General features: G+C 42.5%; 1 protein-coding gene across 2 annotated transcripts; it reads right to left on the bottom strand.

The window, feature by feature from the left end:
• Window positions 1-32: 32 nt before the first annotated feature.
• On the bottom strand, window positions 33-4,752 carry klf9 (Kruppel like factor 9). Of its 2 annotated transcripts, none has more exons than XM_030060229.1 (2): window positions 3,935-4,752; window positions 33-2,283 (listed from the first exon to the last, which is right to left on the bottom strand). In XM_030060229.1, the coding sequence occupies exons 1-2, from the start codon at window positions 4,334-4,336 to the stop codon at window positions 2,008-2,010; spliced, it is 678 nt and encodes a 225-aa protein (XP_029916089.1). In that variant the 5' UTR covers window positions 4,337-4,752; the 3' UTR covers window positions 33-2,007. The 2 variants fall into 2 exon arrangements, with proteins under 2 accessions (XP_029916089.1, XP_029916088.1); XM_030060228.1 differs by having other exon boundaries at window positions 33-2,288; window positions 3,940-4,751.
• Window positions 4,753-15,357: the final 10,605 nt, after the last annotated feature.

Here is a 15,357-nt window from a genome sequence, read left to right as displayed (position 1 = left end):
TGAACAGACATATGGAAGAACTTCCAAACACATTTAGAAAGGAAAGTAGCTTTAATGTTAAATGTTTTAAGCAGTAATTACACAGCTATGTACATCTGATAACAGATCTGTGGGTCTGCGGTGACAGTCCCTGATTACAGTACAGTTGCATCAAATGTAAGGGCTTCAAGCTGAAAGGCACCAACATCTAATCACAGTTGTCATGTAATGCTGAAAAAGAAATACACCACTTAACTTTACAGGTGTAGTGTGTACCTGTATAACTTTACACTCTACCTGGACGTTTTCAATGCATTACATGGGCAAGAACTGACAGAACAATTTCATCGCCTGACATCATCTCATTTACAGCTCAGCCAAGTGAACAAATAACACCTGCCATCCCATTAGCAATATTACAAATGACTACCAGACAAATAAAAAAAAAATACTCTATCAAACAACATTCAAGCATGCTACATGATGGAATTAGTTGATTCACAAATATAAGAGTACATGAAAAAATGCTATTACAGAACATAAGAAAAAGATGCAACCAAAACCTTTTCTTGTGTTGAGAGAAATGTTATGCTTCCAAATCACCACCAGGGGGTGTAAAGTGGATTTAAGTGAACATGTATGAACATTATTCCCTGATACAATGTAATCTTAAGAGAGTAAAAAAAAGTCCATTTCAGTACACAGTAACTGGCCCTGTTGGCGTAAGAGACAAATCACATCGACATTCAAAGGCTTGAATATCAACAGGAATCTGATGTCGTTCATTCAAGGTGGTCGATATTTCCACAGGTTGAACAATGTAGAAATGCCTTGCTGCTACAAAACCCCAGAAAGGCACAGTCTTTTTCAATTCCAGCTGAAACCTGGAACACTTTCACTGCACATGAGGCAATTTCTTGAGATCCAAAAGCGTTTCTGACCTCAACTTTTGCAAAGGCAACACTGTTACAAATTCCTTCTTGAAATGTATGAAATATGGAAAAAAAAAAATATCCCATGAGATTCACAAACGTAGTGTGGTCTTGTCAAAGGACTGTAAGGTATTTTGGTGTAATCATTTACAAAACAACAAACGAAAAAGTTTACTGAAGTAATAACACAATCTAGAAAGAGAAAACACACTGCCTAGAGCCCTAGACCTACAAGCCCACAGTACCTGATTTACTAAGTACACAGCCAAATATATGAAATTAAATTCCCAAGCTCATTCATTCTGAATTAGAGCATTGTCTTATCATAGTATGTAATTATCCACATTTAACAATATAAGTATACAATATCATTCATTGGAAAGGTAGTGTGTTTAATCTATTTACATCAGAATACTGCTATACATTCACCTTGTCCTGCAGTGGAGAGTAACTGTCAAAGAACAGTGTGTGTGTGTGTGTGTGTGTGTGTGTGTGTGTGATGATGATGATGATGATGATGATGATGATGATGGTGGTGGTGGTGGTGGTGGTGGTGGCTTTATAATAATATTGACAACACTGTTATTTTAATGGTCTGTTCAGTTTGTCAACACACATTAAATCAAATATTGATACTTGACTAAGAGGTCCTGGAAACAGTCCTTCAGCAAATAATATGTATCTGCACATGGCCACACACACACACACTAAGTCAGTCATGCAAAGTGACACTTTGATTCTAGTTTGTCAAAGATCATATAAGTACCATGACTACTGCTATGATGCCATATTTTATTTAGAAAAATCATATCAGACAAATCAGCTGAAGCTATCAGAAAGACCCTTAGGAAAACTGAAATATCCATTGAGTCACCTTGGCAACAGGATGGGGAGGCTGGAACTTGTGAAAAGTCTTTCTCTGTTTGTCGTCTAACATTTGCAGAGTGCTGGTTCAGTAGTCAGCACTGTGACTTTCTGCCGTGTGTGGAAAGACAACACGCGCATGTGTGGGCGTGTCTTTGTAGCCCACACATGCCTGTGTGCGCATATAACCGTGAGGACGTGTGTGCGTGTGTGTTGTTGCAGTGTGTGTGTCTCACATCCCGGCGGGGCTCTGGTCTCCGGAGTCGGACGAGGAGACAGACACGGAGCAGCGGCGCCTCTTGGCCGCCCCGGTGCCCTGCAGCATGCTGGGGTGGAAGCCTGCGTGTCGGCGGGCGTGCTTCGTCAGGTGGTCGCTCCTCATGAAGCACTTGTCGCACAGCGGGCAGGTGAAGCGCTTCTCGCCCGTGTGCGTGCGGTAGTGACGCGTCAGCTCGTCTGATCGCGAGAACTTCTTGCCGCAGTCCGGCCAGGTGCACTCGAACGGCCGCTCACCTGAGGAAACACGCACACACCGTCACTGAATGATATGGTTAAAAAAAAGAAAAAAAAAAAAAAAAATTTTTTTTTTACTTTTTAAATGATTTTACTGGGAATGACCATTATTGTGTCACAAGTTTAATTTCTGCCGAAATAACAATTAAGGACATCTCTGTAGCCCTCCAGCGTCATTTAGAGTGCTGTTTTGTTACATATTTACCTTTATCACAATATTCCAGCTGCAATTAGGATATTGCACTTGGCGATATTGAGATTTTCAATAATATTTTTATTATCTGTTCAGCCCCAGTTGACAGTAATCATTCCCTGAGCCCTAACCTTTTTATCTTCACCTCGAACTCACTTGGACGTCTAATCCAAGTAGAAGAAACACGGGAAACACTCCCACTCTCTCACACACACACTCACACACACACTAAGCAAGAGACGTCAGCCTTTATCACACCAGGTTGTTTTTCCGTTGAATATCAAACTTTAGGGAAACGCGTCTGCATTTAGTTTCTAGGGACAGCGATAAAGCACATCGACTTAAAAAAAAAAAAAAAGGAGAGAGAGAGAGCGTGAGTCACACAGGTTCTGGTGAAGAAAAAACAACCAAAAAGCTGTGACTACACCCACCAAAGCTTCCCCCGCCTGCACGTGCTCCCTCTAACCACATGCCCGCTCTTGTTTACAAGCCGACACGAGGGGAGTGCGAGGCGGTGACGTATGAGGAAACAGTGGCGCAGCGGGCAGGGTTACCACAGGACAAGAACATGTGGGGACAGCAGTGTCGCAGTGACCCGCATGTGAATCATAAACTAATGTCAGCTTCACATGTGTCGCACTGTGTGACCTCACCCTGATCCCGGTAATTATAATAAATACATGTCGGCTATAAATAATACTAACATGTATCTCCTGATGCGACCTGCCATAAATGCCAGTGGCTCTGCTCGGAGGCGTCGGGTAGCACAGTTAGCCTATGGCATATGGCATATGGTGTGGCCTGTGATATGGAGGCCTTCTCATCACATGTCGACTATTTACCATGTACCGCAAATGGGCGGTGGCACGCGGCGTTCCCGGATCGCAGGCTCTATACGTGTCAACAGCACACTAAAGGACCTCGCCAGCCCCGCCACCCCCTTCACACACACACACCCCACCCACCGGCCATCCTGCAGCCCTCTGGCCTGCGGTCACACCTCTGCCTGGGGAAATTCACAGGACAAGCGTTCCTATAATCTGTTATTGATTTGCAGGAACATGTGCGCTCTCTCTTGCGCGCACGTTGCCACATTCCGAGAGGGGATGGATTGTCGTCAATGGCACAACCCCTGTAACCTCAAGTCACTATGATATTCCTGTGGGTGTTAGTAGCTTTGGCTTGTTCAGTTTAGTTTTATGATGTTTTTACTTCCTCCGACATCTCTAGGCTATGATAACTACGTTATAAACCTGTTCCAAGTGCGTTTTTGTTATTAATTTTCAGGGTCAGCTCATCCCTCTCTTAATACAAGACTTCCTGACTCCTGAGAATAAGCAGTGTTGTTTTATGAGTGTGTCATCTTACTGTGATGCCGGCATGAGCTTAGAATTATGATGGAAGTGACGCAGAGCTGTATGTGGGGTTTGTAGGCGTGTCACCCGAACCACCACTCACCCGTATGGACCCTAAGGTGGGCTTTGAGGTGGGACGATTTGCCATAAATTTTCCCACAGCCGGTAAAAGGGCAGCAGTGCCGCTTCTCGGGGCACTCCTGCCTTACTGCCGCCGTCTTTTTATTCCGAGACTGTTTTGGTGCCGCCGAGCCCCGAGTCTCTCCGGTGTTCAACCGGCAACCGCCCCGCTCCACCTTGTCCTGCGCGCCGGCGTCGCCTCCCCCCAGACATCTGCTTCCTCCCCCACTGATAGCGTTGGGATTGCATTTGTTCAAGTCCAGTAAAATCATTGCCACCATCAGTAAAGTCCTGTTCTCTTGGGTCTCTTTCAGCGTGTCCTCTGGCAGTCCCGGGGGTCGGCTGGAGAGGCACTCTGCGGAGAAATCAACCTCCGACATCACTAGAGCAAATCCCTGTCCCGTACCGGAATGGCGTAATTAAATCTTTCAAATCAATCCCCCCCAAAATACGCCGACAATAAAATAATCACACGGCCTTGTTCCCAGGAAACATGTGGTTAACCATCCACACGTGTCGTCCTCAATGTGACCATTCCGCAAAGGGTGCGTTTTCTTACTGAGGTGTAGGGCGGATAAATAAACACCCCCCGAGGAGAGATAACAGTCTGAATCGTCCCCCGTCTCGCTGGATTAAGCAGAGGATGCCCGAATGGGATCAGAACAGCAAAACGGCGATCGATTGAGCTGCTGTCCCCGCGTTTATCCCGTCTCTCTGTGCGCTCCCACACATGCGTCAACTTGTCCTATTTTACTGTGTGCAGCACTTCTCTCAACTCCAAGAAACAATTTCGCGGAATCCCACGGTGTCATAATAAAGCGCGACTGCAATTGGCTGCGAGGAAACGTGACTCACTGCCCATTCATGGATTTGACTGACAGGAAATCTGACCAATGCTGGGCTGGGAACGACGGCTAGAGTCGGGCAGTTTTCAGTAGATTTATGCTGCCTTCCAGTGCTGTCAGACTTGTCAAACACGACAAAACTAGTCTAATTTATGTCCTTAATTTGGCAAAATGATGTTGTTTACACACCCAGCAATAAATTGTTCCTCGGGTGATAAATCAAGTTTTTATTACTATTATCATTTTATTTTAATTGAATTTATTTCAATGGAAGATGGTGTCTGTGCAAGATAGATGACTGTCTAATAATTTATCCCAGTGATCAAAAGCTCAGTAATATCCTATCCAGTCAGTCAATAGCCTACTAATTGCACTAATGCATCCAAGCCTAGAAATTTAATCAATTAAGCTAAATGTGGAAATTCTGGTGAAAAATTAAATTAGCCTTTAGGACAGATCTTTGAAATGTCTTATGACTGTTATCAATTGATACCTCTGCTGGGAAATTCAAACATCTAGCAGTGAAATGTAACATGCAGGGTGTTTGCTCAGTAACTGTAATCCAACTATAACTATAACTTAACTGTAAGAGCACTGAAGACATATCAGCTCAAACTGTACATCTTCACCTTTTCATTTTGCCATTGCAGGTCTAAAAAGCTCTATCCTGATGTACTGCGAAAATATAATTAAAGCTAGGCCAATAAAAATGAATTTGGTTGAGGGTCCATGTGCTGCAGGGGGATTTATTTACGACCTTGACCGTTTAACGTAGGATTTTCGCAGATGCACCTGAAGGCAGCATCTCGACATTAGGCCGTCCCACTCAGGGTCACAGGCAGAGCACATTACATGTCCTCACAGGCCCGCACCGGATCCCCAAACGCGCCATGACACATTCCGTCAGAGACAAAACAAACTTGTTTACCTCCGATGGTATCACGACACTACTTTTGTAAGCACCTTGGTTGCGTGTTGTGGCTCTAAATCACTGCGGTTCCCTCTGAGAAGCTGCATAGGAAGCTGCATTTGCACCGCTCGTCATTGTCGGAGTGCTGCAAAATATGTTTGGGTTCTCGATTTGTACACAGAGGCAGGCGTGTCGTTTTTTTTTTTTTTTAATGAATCTTTTTTTGTAAACCTGTATAATCTTGATTTTTACCTACCTGTGGACCATCGGGACAGATCTAGAATCAAAACTAGTCTGTGCTTGTTATCACAGAAATGAAGCTTAATTTAGTGTGTGGCTAATGAGAAAGAGAAAGAATAAAAACAAGTAAGAATAGCCTATCCAAGGGTCGGGTAAAGGAGCCTATAGGCTTACTCATAATCAGCAAGTACATATGTTTTATTTTCCCTCATGCATCTATCATTGTCAAACTTTGACCACAGCCGCCTTGTTTCCTCGTTTGCGTTGGCAGGCTGGCAGCAGCACCGGATTGTATGATACCAATCAGCCAATGGCGTGCCAGTGTTGCTCATAAAATGAACCTGGTATTCCATAGCATATCTCTGAACTGTATTTTACCTTATCGTGTGTGTGTGTGTGTGTGTGTGTGTGTGTGTGTGTGTGTGTGTGTGTGTGTGTGTGTGTGTGTGTGTGTGTGTTTTACATCTCCTTAGGTCTAACTTTAGTCATATACCTATAGTAGGCTATATAGGCTACCCTTCTCAAATTTATGATAGGACTACTATAATTACTCTCCATAAGCACGGTATGTACTGTATGTATGCAGAGGGGTCATACCAGTTCACTGAGCAAAAGGAACTGTGGGGTGAGGGTTGGGCACCGATTTATCAGATTTACTGTCAGTCCCAAGCATAGCCCTTGTTAGATGCCACCGTGGCATCTAACAAGGGCTGGCAGGTTAGTGTTCATGGAGCGACACATAAATCTGCAACATGAAAAGGGAGATATGTGTTTTACTGCTGTGTTTTCACAGATGTAAACCACACCAACCCCTGTGGTTCATAACTCTTGAGCTGTGGGCATGTCTCATTTAGTGGTTCACAACCTAATCCTAAATTAGCACAGCGTATGGATGCCATTGTCCTCCGCATTACACTCGATCTCCTCGGGGACAATGACAGGCTCACTTGTCACTGTGCATGATGAATGCTTCCATGTTATCAACTTGTCACTGTCGGCTTAGGAGACCTGAATGCAGTGCATTTTGGGAAAGGCACCGGCTGAGCTTTCACTGGTTTACTTTTAGCCTGCAATGTCTTTGTGATTGCTTTTAGAACTGCACTCTCCTCCAGTACATTAAACCAGGGACACTCAAGTGGCTCAGGCCAGGGGCCAAGGGCCGCTGGATGAAAGAAACCATTATTTACTTGTTTCCTTTCAAAAAGTACATATTCTCCTGTAACTAACATGCTAAACGTGCCATAACAAGAGGCATTCCTGCCTAAACCCTCTGAAACCATTATATATTAAAAAGTTACATTACAAAAATGACCAGGAAATTGTCTGCTAATTGTAACAAAAAAAGGTAAAAATTACATAAATACTGGAAATGAACAGAAATTTTGACTAAAAAAAAAAAAATAGAAAAAAAATTACCACAAGAATATATTTGCAATGATTATGACTGTGTATTTAAAAATGAATTACCAGAAAATTACCATCAAATTACAAGAATATTACAAATTATTCCACACAAAAAATGTAAAATAAAAGGACTGAAGTGAATTTTGTTCAGATGGTGAAGTAAAACCTTTCAGAACAAAAGCTCTCCTATCTGTGAGCTCCTGGGATTCACAGGGATTAAGGGAAACCGTGGGACTGCAGTTACTCTGCACTCGTCCTTTGGGATTTGATTGGCTTTTGGGGGCGCACCATCAATGTCCCAGAGGACCGCGTATGGCCCGTGAGCCGGACGTTGAGTATCTATGCATTAAACCCAACCGAACACAAGATCACATGTATTCTCCACTGTCAAAATTATTCTGGGAGCTGTAAGAAATCAGTGAGGTAAACGTGGACAAGGCAGGCTGAAAGAAGCTCGATCAAAAGCGGTGTCTGCGGCTTGGAGGAAAATGGATACTGATTGATTTGTCAGTAGTGACAGTCATGCTCCAGATGAAGGTGAATTAGCAGTAGAATGTATTCTTTTTAAATAGTTAAATAAAACTAAAATACTGCAGACTACAAACTGAAATACAGTAATAAAAACAATGTGACACACACACACACAAAGACTAACTGCAGGCTGGTGCAGCCAGTATTTGATTTAGGCAACATGATGGTGTTGATTGTGAAAACAGCTAACTTATTTGCAGTTCTTTATCAGACAGTGTTTGGTGAACATTCACACTGCAGCTAAAGCAGTGTGATTGTTTACCAGTGAAAAGTGTAAGTGGATCCAGCAGCCATGTGAGTGGGCAGACAATAGGTAGACATTTAAGAGCCTATACTCCCTCAGAGGAGGCAGGATTTGTAGTCAGGGAAAAAAAAAAATCAAAACAAAAACCCTGTGTTCTCAATGCGGTGGGTGGTTCATTCAAGTTCCTAGAAAATCTTGCTCAGCGCTTTGGTTGAACATTGAGCAATGTTCCCTCTTGCCAGTTTGTACTTGGCATATCATGGTAGTCTGGACGTGTGTTCCCTTCAGCTGTTTATGTGAGTATTGTGGCCCAGGCAAGGCAATACACTCACTGTTTACCCTCAGTATACTTCAGCCCATTCTAGACAGACCTAAGTAAAATCTTTATGTACCTCCATGTTCCTGTAACATGGCAGGCTGACATACGGGACCATAATGTGGCCAGCATCTGCAGAGTTATGGAGTGGAAATGTCACACAGTAGCAACATTTCACAACTGGCAATGGAAAGAGTGCCTACGTGCCAGCGCGTGCCCCTCTCAGATAGTATATCACGATGGGCTGGTATACAGTCCCATAATGTATAGCCATCATATGATGGAACATAAGGAGTGGAAATGTCACACTGTAGAAAGATTTCACAGATGGGAGGGGGGAGAGAGTGTCACTCCCCCACAAACACACACACACACACACACACACACACACCTACCCCCCTTCTGAACATCCTCATTACCTTTGTCTTCAACACAAATTAGGCCATTAGGGTACTATTACTGCTTTTTTAACTCCACGACAAAGGTGAAATCCAAAAGATCTATTGTGAAACAGAACAGAACCATAAATTGGGAACAAGACTGAAACAACAAAACTATAAATCATGCACTGCTCCATATGTGCTAATACTACAGGAATATTGTGCCGCAGGAGACAGCAGTCACACCAAGTGCCAGAGGGGTGCTATAAACAGACTATTACGCACGACAGACACGCTGCAGCCGCCGCCACTTGACTATCAGGCTATGGGAACATTATTGATCTTTGGCTGGGACGAGTCCGATCAGGTCCCGTGTGATGGCTCCACCTCCGCTCCGGCTGACGGGACCTCCGAGTTTCCAGGAAAAGTCGGGTTGAAACGAAAGAGGAGCTCTGCCGGACGCGCAGCCCGAAGCTGCCCTCCTTCTCAGAGCAGCTGTAAACATTTCCCTGGAAGAGAGGAGGTGCGCTGCTGCACCCCACCGGCTGTGTGCTCGGTGTGCTTTTCACCGAGTGCACGGGGTGCAGATCGAGCGCATGTGGGTCATGTTGTTGTTGACATCAAGTTGTCGTCCTGTCAAAGATAGGGATTGTTTTTTTGAAGAGGGAGGGTGGGCCTGTGTGTGTTGGGATATGTGTGTGTGTGTGTGTGTGTGTGTGTGTGTGAGAGAGAGAGAGAGAGAGAGAGAGAGAGAGAGAGAGAGAGAGAGAGAGAGAGAGAGAACATGCGTAACCGGAGAACAGAATGTTCCCTTCTGCGTGCGGAGTGTGAGTTGACGCACCTCCGCTGACCCATTCTCCAGTAGGCGAGTTAAACGGCTACAGCCCCTCCCAGAGTGGAAATCCCAGCCCTGCTGCTTGTCATCGCAGACCATTTATTTAAGCAATAAGCCTCCAGAGGCAGTTTACAGCGCCTTTACAGGGCCGTTTACAAGCCTGACCTGACTTTACCACCGACAAGGCAGAGACACTGTCAGGCGGTGAGACAGAGCCCTGCACTGCAGAGCACGGCCTCTGCTGGCTCACTGCTTTCCCGGAACTGTCAATCAATCAGTCAATCAATCCACCAATCAATAGTTACTAAAATGTCAAACAAAATATTAAAGTCATATGCAAGTCTCTGCCGTGTGCCTTATTATTACATTTTCATGTTTTGGCCAATAAATTGCAGATACATTTTTCTGCTACATGAATGTTAGTGATGCTGTAGCCTGTCAGCTCACTAATGCCACATGATGGGCCCTGTGCAGTGTGTTCACAGGGGCTGCCAGGTATGCAAGAAATCCACACTGCTCTAAATGTTTGTATTGAAATCACAGCCGGCCATTAGGGAGCCAAATGGTTTAAATCGAGCACAGCCAGCTTTCTACAATGCCAAGTCTTTTTCTATGTCTTATAACTTCTCTTATGCTTATAATCTATTCTTCTCCTGAGAATTTGAGCAACTGTAACTGCCCCAGTTTCCCCTGGGGATCAAGGAAGTATTTTTGATTCTGATTTAGCTTGAGCATGTAAAACCTGCATATGCTATGTATACTGTATATTTCTTCTAAATTTGCACATTGACCTACCTCTATGCACATTTTATACACCCATGCACACGTTTTTTTTTTTTTTGTTGTTGTTGCACATTGCTTTTTGCACACTGGGTTGTACTTAGATCTTATTCTGTTGTACTCAGATCTTATTCTGTTGTACTTAGATCTTATTCTTTATTTTTTTTTTAATCTTTTTTTATTTTATTTAATCTGTAATCTGTGGATACTGCTGAAAAACTGTGAATTTCCTGCGGGATGAATAAAGTATCTATCTATCTATCTATCTATCTATCTATCTATCTATCTATCTAAACACTGCCTGCAGGCAGATTTTCAATTCGATTTGAGTGATCGTTTTACTTTTTCATGCAGAGGGCTGAGACTGAGCCTTGACCAACGTCCAGACATACGTTAAACTAGATATAACTTAAATGATGACTCCTGTTTTCTTTTGTTGTGGTCTCTGTCTGCTTCAGTCTCATGCCTCACGTAACACAGACTGAAACATACTGTAGGCCTGTAAACCATTTACTAACCTAATAATTGTGTTCTGGTGTATTTTTACTTTTTATGATTTATTTAAGATGTTTGGAGTTTTCCATGGCTGGTGTGAAACCAAGATGTTTCGCTGTTCCCACGCTGCGGAGCCCATCTGGGGTCACTTGAGAGAATAATAAGGAGCTATGTGTAAATCTGTGCTCTCAGTTTATTAATCTGTGTGCAAAGTTTACCATGCTCTCGGATTCATGATGCATGCCTTTGCATCACGAATCCATATCTACAGATTTATAAACTGTGCCTGCAAATTATAAATCCATGCCCATGGATTTGTAAACTGTTTCCAAATTCATGGGCATGGATTTGTAATCCGAGGGCACAGATTTTATAATCTGAGAGCATGGTTTGTAAACTGTGCACAGATTTCTAAATCAAGAGTACAGCTTTACACAGGGGCCTTACATTCTTCTGAGCTGACCCCAGGGGGGCTCCGCACCTCGCAACTTCTCGTGAGCACTATTTCTTTTCCAAGTTGACGATGTGAAAGCCATGTTGACATGTCACACTTTTACAAGAGGGATCCTCCGAGCACTGAGTGACAGTGATGGTAGCATTAGCTGACTTATCAGCTGTCAGTATATTGTGGATGTGGGCAGACACAACGCAATGTATTGTAAATGCTGAATAAAACCTGTTAGAAAGCATGGTTTGCAGCCATTTTGGGTGTACAATTTCAATACATATTGACTGTAAAATTAGTTTTCCAGCTTCAAAAAGAGCACTGAGAAAGGTTTTTGAGGCAGAAAACGAGCGTCCTGTTGGATTGTGTTGAAGGCTAACAGCAACAAGCTGCAACAGAAAGATGGGTATCAACATTTTCATATGAGCTGGGCTGTAAAATACCTTAACTATGTTTGAGTTGAGTTTCAGCATGCACTTCAGTGTGCAGGTTATTCCCCACACACAGCAGTCATCTGATTTCTGAAATCCAATGTAGATGAGAAACCAGGTTTCCATAGATGTCTGCTGGGCCATGGAAGCCCTAACTTGGACTTTTGAATGGCTTTTAATTTGAGCACATGTGGAGGAAAAGATGACTTTCCATACTTTTGATGTTGTGAGGACATCATGGTTGCAAGAATGTGAGGCACTGGCTGCAGTTTTCTGTCATTCCACATCTGTTGGATGTTGCATTTTAGCGAGTTAATATGATGACCAAAAGGCAAATAATGTTAAGAGAGAAACAAAGCGATTGCTAGGTAACTTACACAATAGTTTTCAGTTAGCACACTTACATTTTAATTAATCCTGATGTGTGTTTTTAGGGAGCTGTTCCTTATTCAGTGTGTGGGTCTGAGGACAGATGATCCTGTGTTACTGTAAAGCCCCCAGAGGCAACTTTATAATTTGTGATATTAGGCTACTTGACTTGACTTATGGCCACAGGTGTGTACTTGATGAGTGTTTTCAAATGTCACTCAGCCAGCCACAATTAAGGATCACAGTTATCCACTTGTACTGGTTTTTACAGCACCTGTCCAGCTGACCTCAGCGCTCACAAGCAGCTGTGGATGGCGGGGGATGGGCTCCGGTGGCTGAAGCCCCGCGACAACTGGAGAACAGCTTGTGTGATGCGCCTCATTACTTTAGATTTTACACAGGCCTATTACGCTCCTTTGATGTTTTACGAGCTCTACAACAACGCAGTTAATAGTCTGCGCCCCCAATTTGTAGATCATGAAAAGTTTCCAAGAAATGTTGATGTTGCTGAGGTTTAGTGTCTCTCTCGCAGTGACAAACCAAATCTCACGTGTTGAACTTAAGGCAACATGTTTTTTCTCACATATTTTTCTCATAGTCATCAACCATTGTTTGTCTTTAGGCATTTTTTTTGTAATTGGTTGCTTTTGCATTGGTAGCACAGGCAAAGTGAAAATAGGAGAGACACAGTATACCAATCTATTTAAGTTGTTTATTTAACAATGCATGCCAGACATGATCCTATTGACATTGAAGAATACAGATTTGTATTTGCATCCAAATACTCACTACTGTGATTTCATATTATAATCTCTTTCTAGCTCTCTCTCTGTCATCTTTACAGAAGATCATCTCTGTACACTCTCAGTGGAAGAACTGCATGCATTTAAAGGACATTAAATAAAGTGAGACCAGTAGGAGGGTAAGTCCCTTTCAGTTGTAAAACCACAACATCAGCAATTATTGCAGAAAAACATGTGCATGTACTTCTCTTTATCTTACAAGTACTCACTGACAGGTCATCAAAGGAGGGGGAAATAAATCTCTTGATTATAATAATGTGCTGATGATTCCACAAAACTGTTAGCTACAGTATAGGAAAATATTTAAAAAATACTGTACATCGGGATTTTATTGGATTGCGCTGCATTGGCACGCCTCTCCATTATTAGGCTATTGTCATCTACATTTGGGTAAACACTCACCCAGTTTTGCCCACCCACGCACGCACGCATGCACGCACACACACACACACGCATATACATCCACCTCCCTTTGATTTGAACCATCAATACCTTGCACAATGGCCATGTCAACATATAGAAAAACATTTACAGAATCATGCACACATGAGTTCAGAAGTGCCATGGACATGTACGTTATATCTCATATTCCTTACTATAAGGATTAGGGGAATCAAAAAGAGAGAAAAAGGACCTTTAATATCACCAGTATTTTAGAATTTGATATTAAAATGGGTCACATAGGAGGCCATGAACCTACATCTTGTTGTCCCACTACTGAGCCATGTAAAATCAGGTTGGTTGAGCGGTGCTGCTCCACAGCTGTGTGGACAAACGCAGAGCAGGGCTCAGCTCGATTTCATGTGGTTCAGTGGTTTGGTTCGGTTCAGCACTGATGTGAGTAAGGGGGACGGTGTGTGTGACCAAAGCCCTCTCCACAAATATACACAACCCTTCACAACCCCCCCACCCTCCAAAAAAATCTCTCCCTGCAGTTCGGACTGTCAGGAACTTAAACTCCTGTGGGTGAACAAGGTGTCTGCTGAGTGGTGTGGAGACAACATATCTTATCCTAACACATTTCTTGAGCACAGTATAGCACAAAATATATAGATTTCCCCAGGATCCCAGGAGATTATGGGCTTAAGTCGTTTAAGTCATACAGCACAGTGATTATATTGAAAGCCTTCTGCTGAACAAAGATTGAAATCCTTTCTTACTTTCTTTCTTTCTGACCACACAAAAGTTACTCCATGATACTTTGCATCACTTTGCAGTCAAGTTGTCCCTGAGCACTGACTTGGGGTCACTTTTCCTATGCAAAACACAACCTAAATCTTGGCGGAGGACGTTGCAAAACTGATCCCCTATCAGTATCAAGAGGCTGAGTGATCCCGTTCCTCTGGGATACACCTGGCTTGTGGTGCTAGGACGCCCCTCTCAGTGGCTGTTGATAGGAATAAGGCCAATCATTCAAATCAAGCAACACACACATTAGTAACTGCATTAGCATCACCTTCATGGTGTCTTTTTTAATCCCCATCTGTGGTAAGTCTTGTGCAAAAAGTTCTTTTAATCTCAGCTATGAAACTCCACTGAGATATTATTATACAGTTTGTAGTGTACCATGAACATGAATTCAAATAAATGTCCGCGTAAAAGATGATACAGACGACCAACTATCCCCCACTCTGCACATCAGATCTGTTTAGGAGAGTAACAAAGGTCCATGAGTGTAAGCAACAGCCACGTAGAAAATAATCACTGGTATTTGGGTTTTGTAATAAGGGAAAAATGGAAGATGAAAGATTTCACAGATTTCTAAGCCACTGCAGTCCCCGTGTTCCTCATCCATGCCCGAAAGGCACCCTACGTTTGGTAATGCCTGCAGCTGTGTATTGCCATGTCAACTTTACATTAGAAAATTCTCATGACAGCTGCTTCATAAAACATACAATAAAAATTATTAAATACTTTAAATATGATTAAAATGTACAATATATCAGACAGTTCTAGTTTTAATAAATAATATAATACATCATATTTAGTGCTTGTAGATGGTCATCTTTTATTAAATTTAAAATCTTAAATAGAAAATACTTAAAATTAGACAAAAATAGCACTGAGAAGATATAAATATTCATTTAGTAATTCAAACAGGCATTTAATTCTTAATAATGAGCAAGAAAATATGTCAATAAATAGAATCAGTCTCAAAATAAATGCAATATGATTAAACTGAAGTGTAATATTGATGAAATATAAAACACAAACATAAAAAAATCAGTTTAAGAATCTGTTCTATTAATTTCACCTATCTTATCTTTACAAAGCTATCACAGAAGAGCATTTCTATCCCCCTAGACTTTCTCCATCAGAATAATAAATAAATAAAGAGATTTTATTGTTGTTGTTGTTGAAACACTGATCTGG

This window comes from Myripristis murdjan, chromosome 9 (assembly GCF_902150065.1).
Source record: "Myripristis murdjan chromosome 9, fMyrMur1.1, whole genome shotgun sequence".
Taxonomy (NCBI): Eukaryota; Metazoa; Chordata; class Actinopteri; order Holocentriformes; family Holocentridae; genus Myripristis; species Myripristis murdjan.
This window is presented reverse-complemented; position numbering and strand designations above follow the sequence as displayed.

Bases quoted from the DNA above. Each gene is read 5' to 3' on its own strand.
- klf9 (XM_030060229.1), bottom strand. From the start codon at position 4,336: ATGTCGGAGGTTGATTTCTCCGCAGAGTGCCTCTCCAGCCGACCCCCG. The intron at 2,284-3,934 runs TGGTGGTTCGGG...TCCTCAGGTGAG, and splicing joins TTAGGGTCCATACGGGTGAG to CGGCCGTTCGAGTGCACCTG.